General features: G+C 43.8%; 1 protein-coding gene across 2 annotated transcripts in view; it reads left to right on the top strand.

Annotated features, from left to right (window-relative positions):
* The window catches only part of LOC126996535 (insulin-like growth factor-binding protein complex acid labile subunit), a 48,753-nt gene that overhangs the window by 23,170 nt on the left and 2,562 nt on the right, over positions 1-23,021 (top strand). For both annotated transcript variants that reach the window (XM_050857082.1, XM_050857081.1), the window contains 2 exons: positions 15,227-16,460; positions 22,263-22,373. In XM_050857082.1, the coding sequence (XP_050713039.1) occupies positions 15,229-16,460; positions 22,263-22,373 (1,343 nt within the window). In that variant the 5' untranslated portion in view covers positions 15,227-15,228. The remainder of the gene's footprint in view (positions 1-15,226; positions 16,461-22,262; positions 22,374-23,021) is intronic.

Raw genomic sequence — 23,021 nt, forward strand, 5'->3', positions numbered from 1 at the left:
AGAGAGAGAGAGAGAGAGAGAGAGAGAGAGAGAGAGAGAGAGAGAGAGAGAGAGAGAGAGAGAGAGAGAGAGAGAGAGAGAGAGAGAGAGAGAGAGAGAGAGAGAGAGAGAGACCCACCACAACCACCACCACTATTTTTTCCCCAGCGCCCACCTCCCTTAATTATTCACGGCCGTAACAGTTTTCCTCTGGCTTCACCCTCTCCCCAAACCCCTCCTCCTCCTCCTCCTCCTCCTCCTCCTCCCACTTAATAATGTCGAAGCACCTCCAGCAGACCCTTGCCGCCTGATAAAAAAAATAAAAAAAAGGAAGGAAAAAACCTGCGCCATGTAATGTTGATGATGATAACGGGCCGCTTTGAAGCCTGGCGCGGCAACACACCTGGATAAACAAAACAGGGAAGGGCGGGGAAAGAATATACGCGACGAGGAAATAATTACGCAGGCTTTTAGTGGTCTCCTTGTCGTGTCGGGAAAAAGTTAACTTATTTAAATAGTAAGTGATGAACCTGAATAAATGGAAGAGATAGGACAAGACAGAGTTAGGAAAGAACTATGTAACTAAGGGAATAAGTAATGTAAGATCTTTTACTATTGTGGATGGCGATAAACCTCACATTTACCTTATATTGAACATAATTAAGTAGTAAGTAAATAACCTAAATAAATCGTAGACACAGGACGAGATAAAGTTAGAAAAGAACTATAGGAAAATATGCAAGATATTTTAGCAATGTGGATGATGATAAGCCTCACGTTTACCTGCACAAATAGAATAGATAAATACATATGTAACAAAATTTCCATATAGACCCAGACGTACTTATTCATTATTTACTTACATATTTATAAGAAGAGAGAAATCTGGACATGAAACAATATAAGCAAAAGAAGATTAAACGACAACGAACAATTTTTCCTGCAATATTAATGGAAAATAATTAACATACAAATAAGAGATTACACATGAAAAGAATGAATACGCTCCAGAAAAGAAGGCGTGTGTAGAAAATAAAACAAAAGAATAGAAAAAACTATGTAAGGTAAAAACGAAAAGGATAATATATGTAAAGAAAACAATTAACAAGATGGATTCAGCCTTGGGTGCTTCGCTGATGTCAAACGAATACTTGCAAATTTATCGATAATGCAATAATATTTTTCCAGTGTCAAAAATTGTACAAAAAAAATGGGAGCAGATATGTTAGGAAAAAAAGAGCAAAGAATAAAAAAGTGCAATACCAGAATACCAAAAATCACTTTCTTTACTATCTGAAAGTTTCACAGCAAAAGAAATAAAAATGAGCATTGATAACATTCTTTCATAAGCCGTGGATACGAAAAAGGAATATACTATGTAAAGGAATAATAAAAAGGAAAAATACAAGTTCTACATTCGCTCCTAAAAAGAAACAAACAACGAAACTAAACCTTCCAAAACGCTGCCTTTAAAATTTTGATGCAGACCCACACAACGGATAGACACACACACACACACACACACACACACACACACACACAGAGAGAGAGAGAGAGAGAGAGAGAGAGAGAGAGAGAGAGAGAGAGAGAGAGAGAGAGAGAGAGAGGGGGGGGGGTAGGAATGGAGTCTTTTATCACTCTATGGAAAGATGGACCCCAAACAATAAGAAAAAATGGCTCAAAATACAGTAAATAACATTCTTCAGTAAAACAAAACATGCGTAAAATAATAACCGAAAAATGGTAAACATCAAGATTCATAACAACAAAACTCCCAACAAGACAAAATCATCAAATATATCAGGTCAAAGGAAGAACCGATTTAATTAAAACGACAAGCTTGCCCGCCGAAGATTAATACATAATGACAAAGGCAATAATAAAGCGACCGTGATAAAGCAGAAAAGTAAAACGGAGGTAGGAGAGAAAACATAAAGGGTCCTATTACAAAACATTTCCCCGCCCAAGAACACATATTTGCCAAGGCTTTCGTAGGAGTTGTGGGCATTTCCAGAGGGAGTTTTATGACCCTGGTGGTAGTGTGACCCTTCTTCTGTACCATGAACTTAAAGAACCACTCATTAAAACCCGCTTGATCCCCTCTTTGACCTTTAGAAATAGCTGATGTGATATGGCAAAGTGTATTGTAATACCAACCAAATGACCCTCCCCTTTCAACAAATATATATACGTACACCAAATCTTTCCAGGCGGAGGAAATCCCAAACAATTAACAAAAAGCGGAAGTGCCCTGAGGCTCGCCCAATATGAAATTTTCTCCATATCTACAAATTCACTAGGACTCTCTCTCTCTCTCTCTCTCTCTCTCTCTCTCTCTCTCTCTCTCTCTCTAGCATTTGACCTTTTCAGCTTTTCATATATAATTTTGGGGGGCTCCGTTTTTGTCCTTTTATTAATTTTCCTTTAGTTTGCCCTTTGAATACAGGCTTCGGAGGCTCTTTTCTATTATTACGCGGACTCTTTTAATACCGAGGGGAAGCCAATGGTATATTTTTGAACGGGTAAAAGTCCGCAGTGCGAGGCAGCGATAGGCCTGAGGGTGGAGGAGGGAGAGAGAGAGAGAGAGAGAGAGAGAGAGAGAGAGAGAGATACAGACACACACACAGATATAGAGACATATAGAAAGCCAATGATATATTTTTGAACTGGTAAAAGTCCGCAGTGCGAGGCAGCGATAGGCCTGAGGGTGGAGAGAGAGAGAGAGAGAGAGAGAGATACAGACACACACACAGATATAGAGACATATAGAAAGCATACACTGACAGTAAGACAAGACAGAAAGGCAAACAGACAAACAGATGCACGAATAAACAGGACATACAAGCATACATATAAAAAAGAAAGACAGACGGACAGACAACTAAATGGACATACAGACAGAAGATAAGAGAAAGAGAAAGAGGGAGGAAGGAAGGGAGGAAGGAAGGAAGGCAACAGGGTAAGACAGAAACATTTACTGAAAAGAGAGGGAGCGTCGCGTCTTTTTCTCGCTCAATTTATTACACACAACAAATAGTTCCGGTGGAGGACACTCTGTTTTGTCTTCACTCGCCGCCGCCCGGGACAAAATACTTCGATGATTCCAATAATATATCAAAGTAAAAGGCGAGGAAAAGAGAAAATCCGTGGCTATTATTATTATTTTTTTCCCTCCATCGGCCCTCATATTTTAGCTTTTCCAAGACTAATGCTCTGATATTCTTTTTCAAATTTCCTCTCTTTCCTCTTCTCTCTCTCTCTCTCTCTCTCTCTCTCTCTCTCTCTCTCTCTCTCTCTCTCATTTCCTCTGTTCTCTTCTCTTCTCTTCTATTTTATTCTCTCTTCTCTTCTCTTCTCTTCGCCCCTCTTATCTCCTCTCTTATCTCTTTTATCTTTTCTTTTATTTCGTTCTCTCTTCATCTCTCTCTCTCTCTCTCTCTCTCTCTCTCTCTCTCTCTCTCTCTCTCTCTCTCTCTCTCTCTCTCTCTCTCTCTCTCTCTCTCTCTCTCTCTCTCTCTCTTATCTCTTCCCATTCTTTCCTTTCCATTTCCATCTCTCTCTCTCTCTCTCTCTCTCTCTCTCTCTCTCTCTCTCTCTCTCTCTCGCTCATCTGCCATCATGGGCCGCGATCATACACAAGGGGACTACGAATGGGTTCATGAAAGGGTTTATAGAATGGAGGTTCACTGTGTAATATTCAGAGTCTACGTAAAAGGGTATAACGGAAGGGACAAAGAGAGGAAGAATTGTCCGAAAAATTAATCTGCTGTATATTTTTTCTTCTTTTGAGGAGAGGTATATTTTCATCCTCTGTATACTTGTTCTACCTTTTTTTTTTTTACAACAAAGGAGACAGCTCAAGGGCACAAAAAAGGAAACAATAAAAAAATAAGCCCGCTACTCGCTGCTCCTAAAAATAATCAAAAGAGGTGGCCGAAGGAGAGGTCGATTTTGGGAAGAGAGGTGCCCTGATACCTGTTTATTTATGTATCTGTTTATCTATTCACTTATTCGTTCATTCATTTATTTTATTTAGAGGATATTCACAGCTGCCTTTATATATGTATTTTATTTTTTTATTTCTTATTTCTTCAGTTTTATTATCATTTTCATCATTTTTTCCCATTTTCTTTAGGTTTCGGTCAGTAATTTTACGCACATTTCAAAGTTTGTATTATGCCTTACATTCCGCAACTCTTCTTAAATTCGATGCTTTTCTGTTTATTTATCATCAAATAATGTCTCTTAAACTTCCTTCTTGGTAGTCAGAATATCGTCCAATCAGTAGCTTTGCCTAAAAAGATTCTCCCCCTTTATGTTTTGATTTTTTTTTCTTCTGCTCAAATCAACGTTTCGAAATTTACTCCCTTCTATTTACATCATAATCTTCTTTACGTCTTACCCCTGCAACACGGTGAAGGCGCTTATAAGGGTTGTGGTTTGGTGTTCGTCTAAATGCCATGGCTTGGGATTCGAGCCACCTCGCTCTATTTCCAAGTCCTGACGTTTTAACACACTCAGTCGTGGTATCATGTTCGAAGCCTTCACTCCTACGCGGCTCCCGTTAAAATTCTGCGATCACACAAAGCAATATCCGTCAATAATATTATTTCCTTTTGTTCTCTTTGGTAACGTCTTAATCCATTTGCATACACGACTTGATTTCTACATGTTAAGGATAGATTCTGTTTTTTCTTAATCAGTTTAATTGAAGGGACGAGGATGGGAGGTGTGTGTGTGTGTGTGTGTGTGGGGGGGGGGGGGGTTGAGGAATGAAATCTAACAAGGGAGTTACGACGAAAGAAAATAATAGAAAAAAGCGCTATGAGAAAATGGAGAGAAAGATTGTTTGATGCGCGCGCGCGTGTGTCTGTGTGTGTGTGTGTGTGTGTGTCTGAGTGGGCCAATAGAGGAAAAGATAAAACGTAAACTGAATTCTATCTCTCAATTAGCCTCTTGCACCTCCCAAACACGAGGGGGGGGGGGGAGAGAGAGAGAGAGAGAGAGAGAGAGAGAGTAAGGTCGAGTGCGTGGGATGATGTTTTTCGGCCGCATCTTCCAGCTGAGAGGAAGGACGACGACGAGGAGGAGGAGGAGGAGGAGGAGGGAAAAAGACAGAGGAAGGAAGAAGGAGGTTATAAAAGAGGAAGGAGAGGAATGATCAGACGGAAGTAAACAATAATGAAACAGACACAGACAGACAGACGTACAGACAGACAGACAGACAGACAGACAGGGAGGTGGCGGCAGGCAGTAAAGGGGTGGCTGCAAGGGGTCCATAGGCAGTGGCGGTGAAGCGATGGTCGCGTTATACTGATTTTCGATACTAAAATGGGTTCGAGGCTTCACCCACTGATTGGATACACGGTGATGGGGCAAGGAGGAGGAGGAGGAGGAGGAGGAGGAGGAGGAGGCGTTATAGCAAAGGAGTCGTAAGAGGAGGAGGAATACAACGAAAAATAGAAAGAATATGAGGAACGGAAGATAATGGAAGACGACGATGAAATGAAAAGTTAAAATCGTGAAAAGAAGAAACGAGTATTTGAGATCGAGAACAAAAAGAGAGGAGAGATAGAATGACGGTAAGAAGCAGAGCGAATTACAGTAAAAAGGAAGGAGACTGACGAGCACAGGAATCGAAAGAATGAAAGCAAATGATGTAAGATGACCGTGGCAAGGAGGAGGAGGAGGAGGAGGAAGGTGAAGAAAGGCGAGAGGGAGGACGAGAAGAAAGGGTGAAGGAGACGACGCGGTAGGAGGGAGAAGAGGAGGATAAAAGAAAAATGAAAAAGAGGACTAGGAAGATGTTGAAATCGTTAGAGTGAGGAATAATACATTACCACAAAGCGTTCATGATAAAAGGTAGAAAAGTAAATGAAAATATGAAGTAAAATACCGAGCACAAAATCATAGTGAAGAGGTAAAGCCTGGGAGAAGGAGGAAGAGAAGGAGGAGGAGGAGGAGAAAGAGGAGGAGGAAGAGGAGGAGGAGCAGGAAGAAGAATTGATGTAACACGACAACATAGTGCCAGTTCCTAGTAATTTACACAAAGGAAGTCACGTTCGCATATATCCTCTTAGTCACCCCTCAAAAGGATAAAGAAGGAGGAAGGAAGGAGGAGGAAGACGAGGACGAGGAGGATGTATAAAGATGAAAAAGGCTTTCTCTTCCTTGCTCTTTACAAATGAAGCAGCCTACTCAATCTTGTCATGTGTGTAGGTGTGTGTAGGTGTGTGTGTGTGTGTGTGTGTGTGTGTTGATGGCAGCAGGTTTAGACAGCATATGACGACAAAAAAAAATAGCTCGGCATCGCTTTTATTCATCCCACTTAAATATTTTTTTTTTTTTTTTCAACACAACCACACAACACGGTCAAGAGCCTCACACTTTTTTTTATTTTTTTATTCCTGGGTCTCGAACAACCTGCAACCCAATCCTCGTCTGCCACCCTACTTGCCTTGCTCTCTCTCTCTCTCTCTCTCTCTCTCTCTCTCTCTCTCTCTCTCTCTCTCTCTCTCTCTCTCTCTCTCTCTCTCTCTCTCTCTCTCTCCTGCAACAAAAAAGAAGTAAAATTCTCTTTATTTTGTCAACGTCACCTTCCTCCACTCGCCGCAATCGAAATAATTAATAGTGGAAAGAGAGAAAGTAAGGAACTCTACAAAATTCACGTTAAAAAGAATACAAGAAGGGAAAAATAAGCAGCGCACCTCGCCCTCACCTCACACGAAACCACTATCACAACCATCACCACCACCACCAATATAACCAACACCACAACCACCATCACCACCACCATCATAAACTATAACCAATACCAAAAATATGCTTCCAAACGTCCTGAGAGAGAAAATACACCATCCATCTCTTCCACCTTGGCGTCCTCCACCACTAACACCACTCCCACCACAACCATCAGCACAATCACAGCCATCACTATCACCCTCACCACCACTGCCAACCACCACTACTATTCATGTAAAAATATTAAGGTCACCGGATTCCACAAAGGTACTGATAGGCACCAAAATACCTTTCATTCCCTTTTGCTTTCGACGAACATATCTTCCGCCACTTTTTCCCCCGTCCCATCCCCGCGGGCACTATTATCAGAGGGAAAAAATATTCAAAGAGAGCGAGAGATAAAAAGAGAAAGACACGCATCGCAGGGATGGAAAAAATGTTATAAAAATGAAACCATTCTCCTCCATCACTAGCAACATGTAGCACTATCAATATTGCTACTCCATTAGTCATAAAAATATACAGAAAAATACATAGCAAAGTACATGTCATTTAATTTATCGTCCATTAACCAAAGCCCAGGCACACTGAAGGGGCATAGTAGTCGGCCCCAGCCCATTAGTAGAGCGGACAGGTGATTATTTATAGTAGCTCCCCTATCCTATCCTTAGACCATGCTATCCCCTTATACTTCTTGTTATACTTATTCTTATACTTATCTTGTTAGATGGTAGTGGCAGTGCTGAAACTAGGGACCCCAGAATTACCAAGTTCCAGCGTTAATCATTCACCCACCGCCTCCCCACGCAATAATTTAGAGGGAAGGGGAGACTAAACAATACATATCCCTTTCCCCTACAGATACATAGAGAAAAATAAACAATACTCAAAATCCCTATCATCAACATAACATATCATAGCCACGACTATCACCAACGACCATCACATAAACCAAAAGCAGGAAAAAATACACAAAAGTTAAACACAAAAAATGAAAATGATATGGGTCACACACACACACACACACACACACACACACACACACACACACACACACACACACACACACACAGTTAAAAACAGTGCCTTCAGAATAATAGATGTCAGCCATTTCCTTTTACGTCTATCAAATATGGATTATTAAAAGAAACCCAGGAGGCTAAACTCAGCTCAGGTGTGCAAACTGGTATGGAAAGTATTTAAATCATCTTGATTTAACCACATCAAACGTGTCTCTACAAGTGTGTGTGTGTGTGTGTGTGTGTGTGTGTGTGTGTGTGTGTGTGTGTGTGTGTTTGAGAGGGGAATAGAAAATCAAGGGGAAATATATTAATTTTGAAGAGGGAAAATCTCCTTCTTTGAATAACATCATTTTATTTTCACCCAAGTGCACTAAATCATCCAGCAATTTCACCCCTCCCTTTATTTGTCTGCATTGGGGTGTGCATTTATTTATTGGTCCATTAGCTTATTAAATATTTTCATTTCCTAATTTCTACATCTATTACGAAACCAGTTCAACCATTTATCATTTCCTACATATATGAAATGAACTGTCACTTTTCATCTCGTATTCGTACCTACTCTTCTTTCCTCTGTTCTTCTCTATTTACAAATTTATTCCGCTTTTTTCTATTTTCGCACAATTGCTTTCACTTTTCTGGGAACCCTCCCAATGCAATGAGCAGTAAACACTAAAGCAAATTAAATAATTAAAGTATATAAACAAGTTCTAAGCTGGCAAAAATTTTACCATCACCTGTTAGCTTTTACCTGTTTCATCCTCATTGTCTAGGGTTCCTTTTACTTCTCATTTTAGTCCCCTCCTGCTTCAATCCTTCCCCACAACTCATAGGTAAAAGAGTATGATGGATGCTTGAAGGCGACATTACGTACAGTAGCTAAAAGTCTACGTAAACTACCAACCGCATTTCACTACCCCACCCTTTCTACTCGCTTTTACTACTACTACAACTACTACTACTGCCACTACTAGGTACTCTCACTACTCCTCTTCCACCAAGGCCTTCTCCTCGCCCTCTCCATCCTCCCTCATCTGTACCTCCAACATCTCATAATCATCATCATCATCATCATCGTGAATATCTCCCTTCTCTCCTGACTGAGCTTCAAGACAATATCCCTCGATTAGCAACGCCTGAACGATAAATCTATAGGCATGATCCCTTCCCCTGCTCCCCCCGCTCCTCCGTTCTAATCGCCGGGCCCTGATCCTCGCCGCCTGTACCCGCTCCTTGCCGCTCCCTAATGCCGCACGGAGCGTCACGCCTCGCTTGCCCCCAGAGCAGATTGCCGCCAATCTGAATAGCATTAAAGCAGAATCCACGTTACCGGAGGATTAAGTATTGAGTCTGCACCTGTTCCCGTAGCGCCGGCGTGATTGGATTTGATTGGTTTGGAGTTTAGGTAAACAGAGCGAGCAATTATCTCAAAGAGGTCACGTTTGTTAACTTGGGCAAATCTGTCATGACCGCCGCGCCGCCTCCCTCGGCTCTCACCGGGTTCGCGGAAGGCAGAGCAAGTTGTAACAGCGGTAATAATAATAATAATAATAATAATAATAATAATAATAATAATAATAATAATAATAATAATAATAATAATAATAATAATAATAAACACCTTACTACGCCTCCGTGGTCTAGTGGTCAGCCTGCCTGGCTACTACTCCGCGGGCCGGGTTCGAATCCCGGCCTGGGCAGTCGGCGTGCAGCTCACCCAGCTGTTCATCCTCCCGCTCGGCCTGGTCGATAAATGGGTGCCTGGGGACCATGGGGAAGGTAAACTGTGGTAACCCGGATGTCACACTGGCCCTGTGTCCTGTGGTAATGGGCTCCCTCCCACCACAAGCTCAAGGGCCAATGTTACGGAGATGAGCACCGAGGCCACGCCCTGCTATAGCGTATGCCCCCAACTTTACCTTTACCTTACTAGAATGACACCTGACGGAGCTTTACCTTCCTTACAAAAACACTTTACACCAAAGATATATAAATTGTATCATCTTTTCACAGAATATGAGGAAAAAAATTGAATCATATAATACACGTGAGTAAATAACAAATACAAAACAAAAAAGCAATAACTAAATAACAATTCTTGCTTTCGAAACACCGCTCCGCATTTCCTGTATGACAGACGCAAACTTTCACGGCACTTCAGCAAATAAATAATTGACGCTACCTCAACTGCAATTTCCTGAGCAGTAATGGCTGAAGAGAGTTCAAGCGCATGTGTTCACGTAAAACACACGGCGAATACAAGTAAACAGCGAGGCAGAGCACCACAACCTGAGATTTAGTGGTCCATCAATGCAACCCACGCCAGGCCGTAAAGGAAACTAACCCAGTAAGAAGCGGAGAGAATGGGGAGAAGACAAGACACGGTGGAACTTGAAGGAAAAAGAAAATAGAAACAGCAGCAGACGTATTAGCGCTAAAAATATTAAGTTGAAGAGAATATACTAAAGCTCTGGGCGCTATATATATCGCAGCAAGCTTTAGAACGGAGAAACAGCAATGCAATATAGTAAGGCGGAGAGAAAATGATGAAAGGAGGAGATTAAGGTAGAGAAAAAGAGGGTAAAAAGACGTGACTGTGGGGCTCAGACAGTGCCGCCAGACAGCCTTGGATGAAGACAGGGAAAGGGGAGAGACGAGACACTACCCGACACCACGCCTACACACATACACACACACACACACACACACACACACACACACACACACACACATACACATTCTACCTTTCCCGTCCCTTCTTTGCGACACATGAAAAGGCGAGGGAAAAGGAAACAAAAAAATAATGAGGGCATGAAAAACCATACACTCGTGCACGAAATTGCCCTAATCGGATCCTTCCTAGGTAGTCTCTCTCTCTCTCTCTCTCTCTCTCTCTCTCTCTCTCTCTCTCTCTCTCTCTCTCTCTCTCTCTCTCTCTCTCTCTCTCTCTCTCTCTCTCTCTCTCTCTCTCTCTCTCAGCAGAAAACAACAACAACAACAACAACAACTAGGACAATATAAACTGAACCCCAACATATCACCTTAATAAAAAAAAGTATGTATGTGTAAGTACATGACACTAATACAAAAGATGAAATATAATCTAAAGGAAAAAGAGGACTTAAAGCATTAAATAACAGTTGTTGATACGCTCAAAGAGAATTTCACCTCCCATCTTAGGAGTGACATTTGTACTCTTCTACTTTTGATTTTGATCCAGTGGCTGTTGTTGTTGTTGCTGTTTCTGCTGCTGATGCCGAGGGTTGATTGGCAAATGGGTCTGTGAATGGAGGAATGGAGGAGGAAAGAAAAGAAAGGAAAAAAGGAGGAATGGAACAGAGGAGCGAGGAGAAGCGAGGGGAGCACGGAGTAGGGAGAGAAGATGAAGACAGAAAGAGGAATATTTAATTGGGGGATAAAAAATGAATAAAGGTGAATGAAATACGTAAGAAGACAGACCCAGCAAGTGAAAAGCAGAAAGATAAGAGAAGCTGCAAATCAGAAAACACGGAATAGGAAAGGGACACAGGAGGAGGTGGAGGAAACATCTGGACAACGCAATGCAGAAACCTGGAAAATGAAATGTGTCGAGGAGGGAAGGAATTGACGGGGCGGGATCAGAAAATAATTGGTGAGGAAAGAGGCCAGTTTCTCGAGGCCGATGAAAACAGCTGAAAATGTTGTGGTTGTGAGGAGGTGGAGGTGCGTCAGAATTTCCGTGACTCTGCATTACCAAGAAAGGCATAAACGTGCGAAGAGTTTTAGATATTCAGGGGATCCGTATGAAAGAAAAAATAGAGTAAAGGAATCGGTTCAAACGTTATCACTCTCCTCCGTACCCCAGAAACAGGCGATTTTTCAACAAAGGTATATATGTAAGGTTATAGACATTCAAGCGATCCGTATGAAAGAAAAAATAGATTGAAGGAATCGGTTCAAACATTATCACTCTCCTCCGTACCCCAGAAACAGACGATTTTTCAACAAAGGTATATATGTAAGAAAGGTTATAGATATTCAAGTTATCTGTATGAAAGAAAAAATAGAGGAAAGGAATCGGTTCAAACGTTATCACTCTCCTCCGTACCCCAGAAACAGACGATTTTTCAACAAAGGTATATATGTAAGAAAGGTTATAGATATTCAAGTTATCTGTATGAAAGAAAAAATAGATTGAAGGAATCGGTTCAAACGTTATCACTCTCCTCCGTACCCCAGAAACAGGCCATTTTTCAACAGAGGTATATATGTAAGAAGGGTTATAGATATCCATGTGATCTGTATGCAAGAAATATAAACTGAAAGTATCGATTCAATTATTATCACATTCCTCGGTACGCAGAAACAGACGCTAAAATATGAAACGACAGCACCGGTGACAAATATGAAACAGTAAAAAGCTGAGAAAATCTTGGTATGTTGAATTTATGGGAAAAGTCTGCGTAAAATAAAATTACTAAAAATTTAAGGAGCATCAAAAGCATGAGGTTCCCGTTTTCATTTTTCCTTCGCTGACTAAAAATGAAATACCAAAACACGAGTAAAAGGTGTAAAAAGAACAGCGGAAAAATATATATAAAAAACTAGAAATATTGCAACACAACAACAACACACGATATATAAAAAAAAAAAACTTTCACACGTTTTTTTGCAACATTAATCCAAGAAAAGGGTGAATGCGGCGCTATTTTTTATCTACACACACACACACACACACACACACACGTCTACCCCCATCACGCACACATAAACAACTGGCCTTCAATATGTGCACACGCAACTCCCGTCTTAACGTACATAAACACCCCCAGTCACGCACATGCAGTCATACACACACACACACACACACACACACACACACACACACACACACACACACACACACACACACACACACAGCTAAAAGGAGGGAGTCGAGCACCTTTTTGATTAGTTAAAATACATTTGACATACATGACGCGATGGGCTGTTTGGAATTTGCTTTCTTCTTCTTCTTCTTCTTCTTCTTCTTCTTCTTCTTCTTCTTCTTCTTCTTCTCATCCTATGTTTTGCTTGTTTTCCTTTTCCAATTGTTCCTGTTTTTTCTTCGTCTTTAAACTTTTTTGTCTACCTTTCCTCATTTTTGCTCAGCTTTCCCTTCTTATTTTCGCCGTTCCTTCTTCCTCTTTTCCCTATCTATCTTTTCCTTTTCTTTTTAATTACGTCTTGCAAGCTTCTTCGCCTTCTCTTCGTCCTCTTTGCCCCATGTATCTATTCTTTTTCTTCTTCGTTTACATCTTACAGCCTTTTCCTTTTTTCCCCGTTCTCTGTATCTTTCCTCCTTCCCGAGAAATACATTGAAGGGGAAACAAAAGAGAAGAAACTGGGAAAATATTACGTCAGTTCAAAGTATCAGACACCGACTTCCCGGCGCAACACGAGAAGGGGCCGGCCATCATTTCCTGCTCCTCCTCCTCCTTTTCTCTTTCCTTACTTCGTTCCCTTTTCTTCAATTTTTCTTCACTGCTGTATTTTCCTCCTCTTATTTCTTTTATTTTTCCTTACTTCGCTCCTTCTCTATTTTTATCGGTTATTATTCCTCTTCTTTTTTTTTTCTCTTTCCTTACTTCGTTCCTCTCCTTCACTTCAATTTTTCTCCGTCGGCTGTCACTTCCTTCTCTTCGTCCTCCTTTTCTCCTGTTATTTTTTTTTCTTCCTTTACTATATATTTTTTTCTTCGCCAGATAAAATACACTTATCTTGCTCCTTCCTTTCTCCTCTTCCCTTCCTTCCTTCCTTCCTTCCTTCATTCATTCATTCATTCATTCATTCATTTCTCTCTCCCTTCACTTTTTCAATCCTTTTCCTTTCTCCCTCCTTTTCTTCTATGGATCTTTTCTTCACTCTTCCTTGATGTGTCTCTCATTCATTCACCATTTCTTCTTATCATCCTTTCCCTCTTCCATACTCCTTCTTTTTCCACTCTTCCCTCCCTTTCTCCCTCCCTTCCCTCGTCCTCCTCTTCTTCCTCGTCCTCCACTTCCTAAATTTACTAAACCATATGCTCCTTTCCATTCATTCATTTGTTTTTCCTTCTTTATTTCCCTCTTCCACTTTTCTACCCCATTGCCACCAACCTTACTTTCATTCGTACTCCACTTCTTCCTCGATCTCCTCCTCCACTTTCCTTTCCCATTTCCTCCTATCTTAATTTCATTCCTACTCCACTTTTTCCTCGATCTCCTCCTCCTCCTCCTTGTCTTCCTCTTCCACTTCCCTTTCCCATTTCCTTCTATCTTCGTTTCATTCGTACTCCCATTCCTCCTCGATCTCCTCCCTCCTCCTCCTCGTCTTCCTCTTCCTCCTTCTCCTCCTCCCCCTGAGCCCGGAAAACCATGTGCTTCTCCTGTTTACCTCCGGAGAACATTGTTAACCTCGCCTCAGGGAAGGGGAACTTACGGCAACTAGATTGTCCCGGAAACTTACGCAATCTTACTAAGGCCGCGATCAGCTTAGAGTTTGGCGCTGAGCTTATCAAGGAGCCAAATTACTAAGAGGAGGAGGAGGAGGAGGAGGAGGAAGAGGGGAGCACCAAAGTTGAGAATATTATACATCACCTTCTCTTTCCTTCCCCTCTCTCCCTCTGTCTTTTCCTCCCCTACCATCTCTCTCTCTCTCTCTCTCTCTCTCTCTCTCTCTCTCTCTCTCTCTCTCTCTCTCTCTCTCTCTCTCTCTCTCTCTCTCTCTCTCTCTCTCTCTCTCTACGTACCTGGCTTGGTAAGTTACTTGAGGTGATCTTCATCAAGAGCTCCTCCCTCCTCCTCCTCCTCTTTTTCCTTACCAGTTAACCTTCACCTCTCTCTCTCTCTCTCTCTCTCTCTCTCTCTCTCTCTCTCTCTCTCTCTCTCTCTCTCTCTCTCTCTCTCTCTCTCTCTCTCTCTCTCTCTCTCTCTCTCTCTCTCTCTCTCTCTCTCTCTCGCAGCGTGTTCGTTTGTTTTGCGGTGTTATGAAAACTTTAATCAAAAGGCGACACCCCCTCCAATACCTATCCTTTCTATCCATCATCCTCTACTCCCTGTCAAAAAAATCATCCTTCTCTTTGACCCTTCGTCCATCCTTAAGTCAAACCTTTCCCCTATCCATTCCTTTGTATTTCCGTCCTTCCTTCTATCTTTCTCTCTCTCGTCTCTTCTGCCTCGTTTCTTCCTCTTCCTTCCCGTCTCCGTCCCTCCGTGTCTGCTTACTGACACCGATAAAACTGGAGTAATATGAGTTGGTTCCATTGTGTTTCATCGTCTCATTTATTCTTGTCTCATTGTTTCACGAGTGTGCATCACGGTCTGCAGCTAAAAGCAAGAGCCTCTTCGTCTGGCCCAGTGTTGCTCGTGTCTCAGGCCGACGGCAATAACCCTGCTTGTTCCGCCTCCTCGGCCTCACCGTGGAGACGGAGCAAGTCATCTTCCTCTGTGATGTGACCTTATGTTTGGTGTTCTCTTCCTCCACAGCCATGTTGAGGTGGTGCGTGTTGTGGGCGTGTCTGGCGGGCGTGGCGCGGGCGTTCTGTCCTACAGGATGTAACTGTGACGACAGCGTGCCTAGTGCCCGTTGCGTGGGCGTGGGTCTCAACGTGCTGCCCATCCTTTTCAACCCCAACCTGAGGCGCCTCAACATGGCCCACAACCTCATCAGTTCCCTGAACGATGGTCTCGTCTTCCTCGACCGCCTCGAGGAACTTGACTTGTCCAACAACGTGCTGACGTTCCTGGGCACCGGGGACTTCGTGGCGCAGGCACAGCTGGAGGAGCTGCGGCTAGCGCACAACAACCTCACCACTCTCTCGCCAGGCGCCTTCAGGGGCCTCAAGTCCCTCACGCTGCTCGATCTGAACTATAACGGCATGATTGAGCTGCTTCCCGGCGTGCTGGAGGACGCGCCGCGCCTCACCGTCCTCCTCATCGCCCACAACAAGCTGCACGTCCTCGTGCGCCACACCTTCCGCGGCCTTCGCAGCCTCCACGTCCTTGACATGTGTGACAACTACTTTAGGGACGTGCCGTCGGCAGCGCTGGACGACCTTCAGTCCCTCAAGTCACTACACTTGTGTCGCAACCGCCTTACTCGCCTCGAGCCCGACGCCTTCACTACCCCGGCGCTTACGTCACTCTCGCTGGAAACCAACAACATCGACCACATAGCGGACGATGCCCTGCAACGCCTCCGCAACCTGCAAAAACTCAACCTTAACGACAACCTGCTACATGAGGTGCCCGCCGCGGTGCTGTCCCTGCTGCTGCTGCTGGACACGCTCATCCTAAGCAAAAACAACTTCACTACCATAGAGGCGGGAGCGCTCAAGAGCCTCAAGCGCCTCACCACGCTGGAGATCTCGAGATGTCCGCGCCTCGCCTCGCTGCATCCCGACGCCTTCGCCCACTGCGTCAGCCTCCAGCGACTCACTATCTCACACAACCCGTTGATACGACTCTTCCCGGAGCGACTGTTCACTTCCCTCCCGCACCTCCACACGCTGGACCTCCGTGCCAACAGCCTCCAGACCGTGTCCGAGGCCAGCATGCCGTGGGGCTCCCTGGCGCGCCTTGACCTCCGCGACAACCAGCTGATGTGTAACTGCTCCATCAGGTGGCTCGCGGCGCTCCTCGGGGCGGCCAACACGTCCCTGGCGGCGCCCGATGTGCAGTGCGCCGCCCCCGAGAAGCTCAAAGGACTCTATCTATCAAGGTGAGTTTCCCCTCAACCCCGTGACCCCCTGCCAGACACACGACCAAGGACTGACAGCCAAAGACAATTCACTTCACGAGCATCAGACAAGCACAGCAGGACCGAGAACGTGATGAATCTATAGACAGCTCTTCACAATTTGCTCACGGCTGCTTCTGACGCACTTTTCCTACTTTTCCCTTATGAACTTTTAATTCTAGGTAATCTGTTCTTTTTCCGCCGCAAATGTGTGTTTCTGGGGTACTGTTTATATCCCCAGACCCCAAACCTGTAGCTTCAAGAGCCTCGCTACACACGCCTCGTTTTCTTTCGGTACGTAACTCATCCGCTGCGGACAGGTCTTTACTTTCCCTCCAACCACCGACCATAAATCCCACCTGCATCTCTCTCTCTCTCTCTCTCTCTCTCTCTCTCTCTCTCTCTCTCTCTCTCTCTCTCTCTCTCTCTCTCTCTCTCTCTCTCTCTCTCTCTCTCTCTCTCTCTCTCTCTCTCTCTCTCTCTCTCTCTCTCTCTCTCTCTCTCTCTCTCTCTCTCATTCACAAGGCTTAGACTCACTCCTCATGTCCGACCGTTCGATTCCCGATTCAGGGCCGGCCAATCCTCGACGTGGCCTTGTCGAGCGGTGCATTGAAGCCTCTCGCTCCTCTTCAATCAGCAGGTAATTCAAGCCGTCCCAAAGAGGAGCTCCTGGCGAGGCTCACGGGACGATATGAGGCTCCTCTTGCCCCTCTCGGCTCGGTCGGGCCTCGCTTCCCTGGGCTCCCGCGCGGCCACCGTCCGTTATCAGATTATCTCGACGCTCTCACGTTACCAAGTTGCCGGCGGACGAATGTTTCCCGGCTCCCAGCGCTAATAAAGCCAGGGCGACGCCTCGAGCACTCAGTCACCCGAGAGCCGTAAGAGGGTGCACACGTCGTTATTTGCTGGTATCGCTCTGCCTTATGTATAGTGATATTCATTGTTGCCGAGCGTTGGAGTTACTGGTCAATAAGAACGATGGTACTAAATGAGGTGAAATCTAATAATCGTCTCCAATGGCTAGTGTTACCACATCATCTAGATATACTTCACCTGTCAGTGTTGCCAGTGGGGTTCCTGAGACACCTCTATCCAGCAGTGTCACCAGACGGAAGGGTAACCACTCATCTTTCGCCTCAAATGTTGCCACTCACTTTCGCCCCACTACGTCATTGCGCTCTTCGTTGCGTTACTTTTCTTCAATGTCCTCACTTTCCTACTTACATCCCTCCCATCTACTAACATACCTTATTCCCTACCAATCAAGCCATCACCCTATTCATATATTTTCTTAACCCAGAGGCTGACCATTAACCCGTCCAGACAGCCACCTATGAATATAAAATTCGGCCTGGCAACACAAAGAGGAAACAGAACTGCCAGCCACACCCTTTACACAGTCTAGATCAACCTTCAAAACAAAACAAATATCTTTTAAACACACTTTCCTGATCAATTACCTAAACAATCATAGCGGGCGGCACATCAGAACTGAGTGCAGGAGAGGGAGAGAGGGAGGGAGACGAAGGAGGAGGTAGAAAAGAGACACTGCACAAGGGTCGAAGAAGGGGGAGGAGGGGAGAAGGGAAGGAGGGGGAGGATGGAGAAGGGAAGGAGGGAAAGGAGGGGAGGAGGGAGAAGTCAAGAAAGAAAAGGGAGAAAGGGAAGAGGGAAGGGAAGGAAAAGGAAGGAGGGAGGAAGGAAGGTGGAAGAAGGAAGAGGGAGAAGGGAGACGATAAGAGGGAGAGGGAAGAACTGAAGACAGAGAAGAGAGAGAAAGGGAAGAAAGAAAACAAGAGGGAGAAGGGAGGAAGAAGGACCGAGGAAGGAAGGGAGAAAGAAAGAAGAGAGGAGTGAGGAAGAGACATGCTGCCGGCTATAAACAAACAATTGAAACATAGGTCCCGGAGGTGGGATGCGGCAGGTGTGGGGGGGTAGGGGGAGGGAATGTAGGGGGGTGGGGGGGGTGCGGGCAGGTATGGTCTCAGAAGGTGTGTGTGGCCGCGCACTAACCCGGAAAAATGATACGACCCTCGCGCGATTTATATCTCGGCTCCTCCTATTTTTAACATTTCCAGAGAGATGCTGTTTTATATAAGGTTCTTCCTCCTCCTCTTCCTCTTACTCCTCCTCCTCCTCCTCCTGCTCTTCCCCCTCCTTCTCCTCATATTCCGCTTCCTGTTCCTGCTCTTGTTCCTCTTCCTACTCCTCTTCCTCCTGCTCCTCTTTCCTCTCCTCCTACTCTTAAAATCTAGAATATATGATGGAATTCTGATTTTATTTTATTTTTTTCTTTATAGTATATGTCTCTTCTTGATGTTTTTATATTCTTTCATTTTTTCTTCTTTTCTACTTGTATTTCTTTGTTAAGTTTGCCTCAGTGATTATTTGTCTTCTAAGTATACCATTATTTTTTAGATTCTCTCTCTCTCTCTCTCTCTCTCTCTCTCTCTCTCTCTCTCTCTCTCTCTCTCTCTCTCTCTCTCTCTCTCTCTCTCTCTCTCTCTCTCTCTCTATCGTTTCTTCACCACCTTTTTCTTCGTCCATCTTCCACCGTCTTATCTTCCTCTTCCCTTCGCATCTCCTTCGTCATTTTTCTCTCGTACGTCAGCCTGCATTTCCATTCCTATTTCCCTTACATTTCCGCGTCTCTCCTCCTCCTCCTCCGATTTTTCTTTGCCCTTCCGTACCTGTTTATGTTTTCTTTTCGTTTCCATCTCTCTCTCTCTCTCTCTCTCTCTCTCTCTCTCTCTCTCTCTCTCTCTCTCTCTCTCTCTCTCTCTCTCTCTCTCTCTCTCTCTCTCTCTCTCTCTCTCTCTCTCTCTTCCGTGGTCCTCGCCGCTTCATTAAATGTGTTCCCGTATCCCATTTTTTTTCACACTATCTCGTTTTCTTTCTACTCCTTCGTTATCAAGTGAGTGCGAGTGGAGGGAGGGGTCTCTCTCTCTCTCTCTCTCTCTCTCTCTCTCTCTCTCTCTCTCTCTCTCTCTCTCTCTCTCTCTCTCTCTCTCTCTCTCTCTAGGCTAGTCACGCCCCACAGTAATGAAAGATAACTTCAATAACCCGAATGAAGAGACGAAGAGAGAGAGATCAACACACTTTCCTTTTCTAGACAGCGTTCCGTCCAAAGGGTTTTCAGGTCTTCATGTCCGTCCGTCTTTCTGTCCTCACTTTGTCTTCTTCCTTCCGGGCGCTTGAGTCTTCCAGTCTTCTTGCGCCATATACCTCCTCCTCCTCCTCCTCCTCCTCCTCCTCCTCCTCCTCCTCCTCCTCCTCCTCCTCCTCCTCCTCCTCTTGAAGACTGGATTGCTAGATATCGAGAGTATTCATCTGTCACTGCACTCCCATCTCTCCCGTTCCTCAAGGTCGTCCTCCTCTTTTTCCTCCTCTCTCTCTCTCTCTCTCTCTCTCTCTCTCTCTCTCTCTCTCTCTCTCTCTCTCTCTCTCTCTCTCTCTCTCTCTCTCTCTCTCTCTCTCTCTCTCTCTCTCTCTCTCTCTCTCTCTCTCTCTCTCTCTCTCTCTCTCTCTCTCTTATTTACACTCCTTTTCTTTTTCCTATTCCTTATTGTCATTTTTTTCACTATTTTTTTCCAGTTACCTTCGTCCTTGCTCTATAATTTTACCGCCTACATATTCTTACCTTCCACCTCCATACTGTTTCAACCTTCAAACGGCTTCGACTTGTTCCTCCTTTGACACCACAAGCTCTCCATCCCAGTACAAAGTTAATTTTTTTTCTGGGTTTGCACCAAAGTTTCATCTTAAAAATGTGCATTCCTCTACGCTCTCATATTTTTATTGTTCCCGACCATCATTTCCTTCTTTGCCAACTGATTACTAAACTAGATAAAACTACTAACGGCAGGACAAATATTAATGTAACAGTTCCAATGCTGAATTTGTGAAAGTCAGGATAGGCGGAGAACCAGGTATAAATTAAATTAAGTCTTGGGCGGAGATAGATAACGGGGCGGTGATATTTCGCGAACGACTAACCCAAGATCTTTTGAATGATATACTTCTAGATAAAACTAATAACGAAGGGACAATTAATGTAACAGTTCCAATGCTGAATTTGTGAAAGTCAGGATAGGCGGAGAACCAGGTATAAATTAAATTAAGTCTTGGCCGGAGTTAGATAACGTGGCGGTGATATTTCGCGAACGACTAGCTCAAGATTTTTCGAATGATATACTTGTTAGAGTTGTATCAATCCTAGATATAGAAAAATACATATAAACGCACCTACACACACACCCCAAATGACGCAACCGCAAGAATTCGCCTCTCTCGCTTCGCTGGCTCCGCAATTCCTTCGATTCCACGTATAAATTTATTACTTTTCTTATCTCCTCCTCGCTCGCTCAATCCTCCCCACTCATCAACCATTTATTTTTCCGTCCTTTATCGATCATCTCCTTCCATACCATTTCCTGGCTTACCCTTCTCTCCCTTATCTTCCCTCCATTAATGTGCCTTCTCCCCCTCTTCCTCCATCCTATCCCATAATTTCTCTTCCTTCTTCCTCCTCCTCCTCCTCCTCCTCCTCCTCTCTGTTCTCCTTCCCCTCCCCTTCCTTATGCATTAGTCCCTATCTTCATCACCTCTATTTCCCTTTGGCTCCCTTATCTCTCCCTTTATCTTGTTTTTAAGTCTCTCCCTTTTCACACCTCCCTTAAATACCTCTAATTCCTCCTTCACCTTCCGATTTGTTTCTCTCTCTCTCTCTCTCTCTCTCTCTCTCTCTCTCTCTCTCTCTCTCTCTCTCTCTCTCTCTCTCTCTCTCTCTCTCTCTCTCTCTCTCTCTCTCTCTCTCTCTCTCTCTCTCTCTCTCTCTCTCTCTCTCTCTCAAGCATCCTCTCTCCTGTTTCCTTTTCTTTTCCCTTCCTCCTTTCACTTGTTCTTTTCTTTAGCTTAGTTTCCTTCCTTCCTTGACATTTTCTTTCCTTTCTTTCCTCTTGCCTCTGTGCGCATCTTCTTCCTTCCTTGTCCTTCCTTTTTCTTTTCCTTCAACTTGTTCCTTTCAAACCATTTCCTCTCTTTCCTCTTTCGTCCTCCTCCTGAAACCTCTTTTGTCCAGCCTCGTGGTACCCACACACGATCATCAAATCAGTTTACAGCTTTCCTTCTCTATTCTACGTTAAATTCTTCCACTTTCATCTCCTTTCTTCTCTTCCTAGAACGCTTATCTTGAACTCGGATCTTCAATTTTCCTTCCTCTTCCTCTTGCTTTCTTTTATTTTTATTTTATTTTGATCTTCGTCTCTTAATTCGTCTTCTTCTCTTTCTTCATTTTCTCTTCTACCTTAAATTCTTCCACTTTCATCTCGTTTCGTCTCTTCCTAGAAAGCTTATCTTTAACTCGGATCTTCAATTTTCCTTCCTCTTCCTCCTGCTTTCTTTTATTTCTATGTTATTTTGATCTTCTTCGTCTTCTTTTCATTCTTCATTTTCTTCTTCATTTTTCCTCCTTTCGGTCCTACATCCCCTTTCCTTTTTCCTCCCTCCACTCCTACACCCCCTCCTTCTTTCCTCCCTTCAATTCTTCACCCCTCTCTCTCTTCCTTTTCTTCATTTTCTCCCCTTCGCCTTGTCGTGTTGGTCTGCGTGTGTTTGTTCAACCGTCTTTCATTGTCAACGCCGTCCAACTTGATAATTATTTGAATCTTGCAGAAGGTTAATCCCCGCCAGCTTTTCTTCGCTATTAAAGGTATTCATGGTCAGGTTTGCTCATCGAAGCCATCCTGTACTATCCTCACTTTTTTCACGTGCTCTTCCCGACAGACTGAGCCCGAGTGAGCAGCTGTGCGTGGACCAGGTGCAGGTAGTGGTGGGCATCGTGGTGGTCACCGTCTCCACCGTGTTGCTCATGGCGCTCTCCGTCCTCCTCTGCAAGTCAGTACTGGATGGCGCAAGAGAATGACAGATTGGTTGCCTGTAGATAATTATAGATTGGTATTTAGAGGTTGACTGTTGTTAACGGGTGTACTGATATGGTAGTCAATAGAAATGGTTATTGATTTTTTTGTAATAGTAGAAGATGTAAAGGTAGCAATATTTGTGGTAGTATTAATAGTAGTAGTAGTAGTAGTAGTAGTAGTAGTAGTAGTAGTAGTAGTAGTAGTAGTAGTAGTATATTTTTTATAGTAGTAGTAGTAGTAGTAGTAGTAGTAGTAGTAGTAGTAGTAGTAGTAGTAAAAGTAGTAGTAGAAGTAGTAGTAATAGTACTAGTAGTAGTAGTAGTAGTAGAAGAAAGTTATTGATATTTCATACATAAATACACACACACACACACACACACACACACACACACACACACACACACACACACACATAAGGGAAAGGTGCGTACGCTCACCTTTAATTACCCACAGATGAGAAAGAAAAAAGAATGGCTTTGGATTTTTTTCAACTAACTTTCACAAATGAATGAACACAATTTCCAGTGTTCGAGAATTCGCTCAATGGTGACACGGGTTAGAACAATACAACAATAACAAAACAAAATAACAAAATAACAATAACGAAACAATAACAAAAATA

This window comes from Eriocheir sinensis, chromosome 10, assembly GCF_024679095.1.
Source record: "Eriocheir sinensis breed Jianghai 21 chromosome 10, ASM2467909v1, whole genome shotgun sequence".
NCBI classification, from domain to species: Eukaryota; Metazoa; Arthropoda; class Malacostraca; order Decapoda; family Varunidae; genus Eriocheir; species Eriocheir sinensis.